General features: G+C 41.9%; 1 protein-coding gene across 6 annotated transcripts in view; it reads right to left on the bottom strand.

The window, feature by feature from the left end:
* Positions 1–2005: 2005 nt before the first annotated feature.
* Pex5l (peroxisomal biogenesis factor 5 like) overlaps positions 2006–8256 on the bottom strand; it is a 225496-nt gene continuing 219245 nt past the window's right edge. For all 6 annotated transcript variants that reach the window (XM_035450897.1, XM_027392001.2, XM_035450898.1 and 3 more), the window contains one exon: positions 2006–7278. In XM_035450897.1, the coding sequence (XP_035306788.1) occupies positions 7074–7278 (205 nt within the window). In that variant the 3' untranslated portion in view covers positions 2006–7073. The remainder of the gene's footprint in view (positions 7279–8256) is intronic.

The raw sequence follows: 8256 nt of genomic DNA, 5'->3' as shown, positions 1-8256 counted from the left end.
TCAAGGCTACCTTCACTGTCAACCTAACCAGGCTAGGAAACAGGCTTTAGGGCTGGGTGGAGAGCTCTGCCCTTTGCCCTGTTCTGAGGAGGTCTTGGATCCTTCACCCCAATAGGCATCTCCTAAAGCCACCTTGCTTCCAGCCCTCTGCTGCCTTAGCCTCCTTTGTTCATGAGCACACACCAAGCTCATTCCCACCTTGGTGCACTAGTTGTTGACTCTTCCAGGAATGTTGTCTCTCATGCCATTTTGCTGGCTCTTGGTTTGAATTACAGCCTACATGTCCCCTATTTTCTGGCCACCTGGAAATAAGGACCTAAGTCATCTCATAATGCCCCACGGCCCCATTCTCCCACTTGGCACACTTGCCTTCTTACTGGTATGGTCTAGCTGTGTCTTACACTAGAATGGAGCCTGCATGCCGTCAGGGTTCAAATTACTTATTGTCAGACTGACCCCCTCTAAGAAAGACCCTGAAGTGACACATATTTTAATGCTTTTATTTAAAAAGATCACAAATTTCAATTTTAGGTTAATATTTTAGTCTTAGAAAATTAACAAAGGAAACAGTTTTCAAGATTTGTGGTTCATCTACAAATGCATTCCTGCTTTCCAGATAATTCATGCAAAATTACATGTGGTGACACTCAATGACAGATGCTTCCTACAGCAGCAGTAATTGATTTCTGCTTGGCTTTAAGTGGTTCTGACCTGAAATCCCATCCTGAGAGAGTCCTGAAAAGACTATGAAGCCACAGACAAAGTTTATTTGGAAACATAGTTTAAAACTGCCCAAATGTAAATATAGGTTAGCAATGTGAGAAAGGAAGGCGTGCCTTCAATAAGTATGAACATACTACCTCAAGCTTGGTATTTTGCAAATTATTAGTCATCTGAGTGAATTAACACATCAGTAGGACAAGTGGTTATTTTTTATAGCAGTTTTATTTCAAAAGGCAATGCAGAGAAAGACTATGGCAAGGGCTTACTACATGACAGCATAGACTGTGTGTATTCACTATGCCACAGAAATACTATCTCAGAGTATGCCAATAACATTCAAATCTCCTTTGCCATTAGTGGACTACAGATCACTTAATTTGGGGTTGGTATTAATTTAGAAATTCAATGTAAACTTTTAAAGTTAAGTTTTTCTGTTACCTATGTCAGCTTGAAGATGAAACCCCCAGATTTTTTAAAGATATTAAGCACAGTAAGGAAAGCATCATGGCACTTTTCTTAAAACTCAATTTTTAGGTTAGACTAGATATGCAGTATTCATAGATATATAAAATACATAGAAATATTTCTAAATAGTTAATAAATGCTTCTTATAGGTTGTAAAAAGTTACTGAATTAATCAGTTAATTTTTAACTGATGTAAACAAATTTGGGTAATGAAAATCGAGGAGGACTTGGGTCAGATGATGGATGGGGAAATGAAAGACTGATTTATGCTGTGGTGTCTTCACGGATGGTAACATAGCAGGTCACGTACTCACTGATCACAGGGCACAATCCTTTCAAAATCCTTATGAGAGAATGTCCTGAGTCTCAATGAGCATGCCAGATATCCACGTTACCTAGTATGCAACTGTCATCCCCCTCTCCCACCAATTAAAAGAAAAACCCAAACCAACCTCAAAGATGCATTTCAGTGAGGTTTCTCTACAACTGTCTGTCTGTCTTGCTGAAGGATACTCAGTTACCCTTTCTATGGCTCAGGAGGCCCTGAGGCTGTGGCACTGGTCCCCAGAGCATTTCATTTGGTATTTCTGTAGCAATGGCAGCAGCTACATATAGTGTGAGAAACTATTAAGCTTCACACTTTGGATTCCTAATGCTTCCACCCCCCCCTTTTTTTTTTTACTGTCTCCACACCATGGTCTTTCTCTGTGTCGGGGAAGAGTAGTTTAGACTCTGGGCTTGTGTGGGGGAGGGCACAGGACATTATGAAAGGGTAAAAAATGTTTTTCACATATGACCTAAATAAAAGTCCTTTTAATTTTTTTTTGAGACAGTGTCCTATATATCACAGGATCACCTTGAACTCCGTATGGCCGAAGATGGCCTTGAATTCCGGACCTTCCTGACCCCACCTCCCACTTGCCGGGATTACTGATGTGTGCCACCATGCCCAGTTGAATGCTTTGCAGGATCAAACCCATAGCTGTGTGCATGGGAGACAAGCACTAAACCAGTAAGGCTATGTCCCCAGCACTAGCCACACTAAACTCCTTTCCCAGCCTTTTCATAAAACTGGGGTTTTAGGAAAAGACAGAGAGAAGACACCGGCTATAAAATCATCTCCCTACCCCTGAATTTGAGTGTTTTTGTTCAGGTTGATCAAATCTAGTTTCCAAAGGGAGAGGGAGTTGGACCTTGCAAATAGAACAACAACCTACCCTCTACTCTGTGACATACTATCCCAATGGGAAACGAAGGCCCCATCTCCACTTTGCCTCAGGGCAATCTCCATGTTTATGACATCATTGAACCTCTCCAAGTAAGTTAGAATCCCAATGTTTTCATTTTTTCCCTAAACTTTTTGAAAAGAAAACTTGAAATACATTATTAAGAATTTAGAGCTCAAAGCTTTTTGTGCAAAGACAATTATATGTCTTTGTCACAGTTTTAGCTCTATCAAGCTTCACATGAGTTTTTAAGGACCTATGTCTGTCCCTGGGTCCCTTGGAAGATTGGCCTGGGACTGGCAGTTACAGGGTATGAAACAATCTGTGATCATCAGTCATTGCCAATGTGACAGCAGGCCAACCGTCTACAGGATGAGATGGGAAAAGCACATAGAAAATACTGGAACATTAGGAAGTGCTTGTTTGTTGAGAAGAGTGGAAAGACAAGCTAGCCTATGACACCAGTCATGCACAGGGCAAGTGGGCCAGTTTACATTTGGTAAAGTATCCTGCATGCTTTGGTTAATAGTCATAGGCAGATTTTAAGTACTGATGCATGCAATAGTTTTTTGTACCTGAGGTTATATGTTTTGCTTTTTAAAAATTGCCTTTTTACAAACTTTATGCCAGAGTTGATCTATGAACATTCTTTAAAAATATATGTATCTACTTCTTAGTTCAAAACAGCTTAATTCAGCCAGTCCTGTAAATAGTGAGATGAGAAGAGTATTGTGCAGGAACATTTGCATAGGGAACCAGTTTGAAGCTATGTTACAATGTTGAAGTCATGGGTGTTGCCTTTGTCTTCATTTTCAAAATAAAAGGTCTCAGAAAGGTGGAACATGAACTAAATATTCCAAAAACCTGGTTTCTAGACTGCTTCTTGAAGCACATCAGGATAGGAAAGAAATTACTGCCACCATCACAATGCTAAGTTAATTCAACCTAGTGGAAGCAGTTCAGAGACAAATGAGGACACACAGTGACCATTTCCACTTTCCTCTTGTCCCTCCAGGAGTGCACAGATAAACTGTGAGGGGTTTGGGAACTGTGAGATGAGCTACAATTACAGTCAAGCCTTATCCATATGGTGAGGATACACCATATCTAAAAAAGAATTTGGATATTGACCTAAGAGTCAGCAGATCTCTCAATATAAATAAAAATGGCATGCAAGTCTGAGAGTGAGTGTATTCTGGATGTTCCTACCCAATTCTGGCAGACATCAGACTGGCTGAGGAAGGGCACTTCATTGTTAGATATTAAAGTTTCTGGTGGGTTGTAGGGAGGGCTGTTGGCATGAAGTACTGAGAATGCAGAATCACTGAGATTGACTTGGTTAGAAGGTCCTTCACTCCTCATCTGTACAGGGTCTCCTAGAGCCCAGCATGACCATAATCGCCTGATCTTCCTGCTTCCATTTCCCAAGTGCTGGAGTACAGCTATATACCACCATGGGCGGTTTGTGGAGTTCACTGCACTACATCCCCAATCCCTCTTTCTTCTGCCTCTTCTTTGTATTCAGATGTTCTATCAAAACTTGTAACATTTTGAAACTCAGCAGTGATTAATGGCTTTCTCTGCATTTTCATCCAATTTACTGGCAAAATCAGTCCCTGGAAGCTACTGAGTGGCCATTGTATGAATGAGTCCTTTCCTTAAGATCCTCCCCAGGGCCTCAAAAGAATGCCCTAATCTTTCAAACAGAAAGAGAAGAGACAATTTCTTGCTGTGAAAATGAAAAGTTCTCGACATTTCTGCATTTAAAAAGCATACAACAAAAGGATGCAGATGCCACGAGAAAGACACTAAAGTCTCATTGCTTAATGTCTGCTATGGTTCTATTTATACAAAGTTTCACTTTTTAGTTATTGGTTTGTACTTATTATCATTACCATAGCATTGAAAATTGTAACTCTTTCCCTCTTAGGCAATAATTTTGGGCTTCCCGATAGGTGGTAGCCTATGAAAATCTTAATTGTGATGGACAGAACTAATGGAGTGGAGAAAGTCCACAAAATGTCCTTCAAAATGCTACATAATGGTGAAGTGGAAAACTGTCAAATGTCTCCTAATATAACTCTCTAGAGTCTGAAGCTACTTGGTATCCCTGTAAAATAAACTTGGACCACAATATGTGACTCTATTTAGCAACAATCAAATAAAATAAAATTTCCCACATTTGCACAGGTCAGGGTGAGATTGAGCTCCTATGTGAATTAGTTGCAGGGCTGAAGATATGGTTGGGCACCATCCTGGCAAGACTAGTGCCTGGGATAGCATTATGAACAGAATGGCCATGAAGGTTGCTTTGAACTCTTTGTATACAGTCTTTGGAGGGTCTCTGAGGACATCAAATCAGGTGGCCAACAGGTGACTCTTGGAGTGGGGAAGGAGGTAGGAATGGTCACTACACTATCGGCAGCAATCAAGCAGTCAGTACCATGGTCAACAGTCTGGCCCGAAGAGGTCTTCCCAGTGTTTCTAACAGTCTAGAGCAGTGGTTCTCAACTTTCCTAATGCTGTGACCCTTTAATACAGTTACATGTTGTGGTAACCACCCAACCATAAAATTATTCGCATTGTTACTTCATAACTGTAAATTTTCTACTGTTATGATTCATGATATAAATATTTTTGGAGATAGAATTTTACCAAAGTGTTTGTGACCCACAAGTTGAGAACCACTGGTCTAGAAAATCTTCAAAATACATTTGACCTTTGCTTTGCTGCTCAGACTTATTAGCAGCATGGACCATGGATGGAGTGATGACTAGCCGTTAAAGGCTATCGTGAGATGTTGTCGGGCCCAGGAATGGATGCATTAATGCTTCTGTGTCCTGCTGCAGAGCTGAGACCATTGCTCTATCACAGGGACCATTGAAAATGAAGAGAAAATCCTGATGTCACTACAATGGCCTCATAACCTTCTCCTTGTAAGTCAGAAAGCTCTTGTGATAGATAAGCCTCGAGGACTTGTAGTCACCTGTGAACTTCAGGTCTCTCACAATCCAGGGGACTCCACAGTGACAGAGGGGCTCAGTCAGCCTCTGGGCACACATTTTCAATCAGGAGTAGATAATTCCATAGTTAATTAATCTGTTTTGACTCAAAATATGGTTTTTAGTAACTACAGTTGCTAGTGGAGTGAGTTATTAGAAAGCAAAGAACATGAAAAAGTTGGGACCAGGCTACTTTCAGGGAGAGTCTGGAGGTGGGAAGGGCACAGGTGAAGAAGAACAGGGAAATTTACTAACATCAGAGCCAAGCAAAATGGTATTTTGGTTAGTCTTTTGCCAACATTTCTCCAATTCTTCATAGATGTATCTTTTGAAATAGTAATCACTGAGCCCCAAACAGCCACAAAGTAAGCTGAAGAGATATGTGGAAGGCCAACAGTTAAGTAAGGTATCTCTGCCAGTGAAAAAGGTCTGGTTCTCTCTGAGTGTTTAAATTGGAGCCCAAGGGGTGCCTCTTCAGAGACGAACTCTGCCACTCAGTGCAGCTGGGTCATACAGGTGACCTTCTGTCCCTCACAACTCGAGGAGGTGGACAGTGTGGGCTATTATGGAACTGAGGAAACACATCAACTTTAGGAAAAATGTATTTATCACACTTAAGAAATACCATTTAAAATAGTAACAGTTTAAAAGGAGTATCTGGTGCAGGGCAGTTAGAAAGCAGGAAAACAGGGTATGAAAACAAGTTAACACAAACTCATTAGAAATCACAGAATCGACACGCTTCCTTCTGCAGGGAGAATGCTGAGGCAGAACTTGCTTCCTACTGAGATCCACAGAGTCCCAGAAAGCAAGCAAAGGAAACTGGGTTTAACACATTTACATTCTATGCCAACACACCCTCAAAACCCTACACTAAGAAAAACTCTTCTCAGTTTTTTTATTTGGTCCATTGAGCTAACAAATCTGTCTCACATCTTCTAGTTACCCCCCCCCCCCAATGTTAGAAACTGGAGCAACAAACCAGAAGCCCAGCAAGGCATAAATAAAATATTAAAGTGCTTATTTACAATCCTAGACAGGATTTCATTGGGAACAGCAAAAACATCTAGTGCAAAAACTGCTGTTGCCAGCAAAGCTCTCTCTGGAAACAACGGCTTACAGTAAAAAGTTGAAAGGGAGGAGGGGAAGCGATACCTGCCTTTACTCGGGTTGTATGTGTGCATGCGTCAATGGCCCAGACTGTATTCAGTCTCGCAAAAGGGGCAGACAACTTTGAGACAGCCTGAGTTCACTGTCGGCAGACAAACTGTCTTGCTTTAGGTCCCATGAACAGGCTCCTCAGATGTGCCACCAGCATTGACTCCACCAGTGTGACTCCACCAGCTGTGACTAGGGAGGCAATAACTCAAAGTCTACTTGTAACTTGGAAGAGTATACACAGTTACCTTATCTTGGTTTGTCCGGAGAATCTTAGTTCTTCTCTTGAACCCACCCTTGACTTTGTGCTTTTGGATCTGAACAGAGGCTAGGGATTGTCTATAGTAATCAATCCCCTTGGGTTATATGACCACGACCTTTTGACTCTCTGCTTCAGCCTTAAAAAAAAAAATCTTTTTGGAAATCCATAATAAAATAGTTTTGTCCCTTTTTAGTATAATAACAGATGAGGACTTATTCTGTATTTCCCCCTTTTCCTTTAAGGATCCAAGTTGAAAGCTCTTAGGAGAACATCCAAGTCACCAAGGTTGGCTGCCTGGAAGAGTTCTGGCTGGTCCATCAGTGACAGCGCAATTCTGAGGGCAGCCCAGATGTTCCCCGAGATGGCAGGGTGAGGGACTTGCTGTTGGTTCCTGCTCTTTCTTTGCAAACTGAGGGCAGTGAGAAAATTGCTGACCGCTTCCCTAAAGAGGGAGAAAGGCACATCTTAAAATGCAATGAATCCCAGAGTCAGCACAATAAACAAAGTCTCCTCTCCAGGGCCAGTGGGCTCCCCAGGGATGCCTTTCAGGGTCCCTAGTTATTGTCTTGTGATCAGCTAATGTGAAATAGCGTGGGCCATAAAGAGAACAGGAAAGCACAGAGGAGGGAGGTCAATGCCACCACTGCTAAATCGATGCATTTCCCCTGCTCTGGGAATGACTGGAGCCATTATCAGTGTGCAGAAGTGATCTATGCCACCTGTCTTGAAGGGGAGAAAATGGCCCTCCAAGAAAACAAGGTGGCCTAAAGTTGCCTGGCAGTGACAGAAAAAGGAATTGTGCTTCATTGTTACAACAGCTGGCCTTTGGTCACAGCTGCTCACCCTTAGGCAATTTTTTTTGCAGACGATCAGTTATGTGAATAAAGGGTAGTGGAGGTTATTTTAGGGTTTTCATTGGGAAACTGAGATGGCATGTGACCTTTTTCACTTTCACCTCCTTATCTGCTCAGTCGCCTGCTCATGCACGTGAGGTGCAACAGACATTATACAAAGGCAGGGAAACTGGTTCCAGGAAGCAGGATCTAAAGGAATTTTTCAGTGCATGCCACTCTTTTTTCTTGGTACAGCTTGGTTTGGAAAGTAATTTCTTGTAAAACATGTCATTTCTGTTGATATGCAATGTTTTATGACTTTTCAACGAAACCTCTTAAAATGCTCTAGTTTAATTTCTGAGACCACAGGTTTTCATAGATAAAACTCACATTAGCTAAAAAAGGCCTTTAGCATTTGTAGGAAGTATAAAGGCATCCTGAGAATGGGGTAGGGTGACTGTGGGGGTGAGGGTGAGGGTAGGGGTGAGGGTGAAGGTGGGGTGAGGATGGGGTGGGTTGAGGGTAGGGGTGAGGGTGGGAGTGGTAACAGCTGAGATCCTGGATGTTCAATGGCTTTGGAGCTTTTG

The sequence above is a fragment of the Cricetulus griseus genome, assembly GCF_003668045.3.
Source record: "Cricetulus griseus strain 17A/GY chromosome 1 unlocalized genomic scaffold, alternate assembly CriGri-PICRH-1.0 chr1_0, whole genome shotgun sequence".
Lineage (NCBI taxonomy): Eukaryota > Metazoa > Chordata > Mammalia > Rodentia > Cricetidae > Cricetulus > Cricetulus griseus.
The sequence above is the reverse complement of the archived record's forward strand: the minus strand, read 5'-3'. Positions and strand labels throughout refer to the sequence as shown.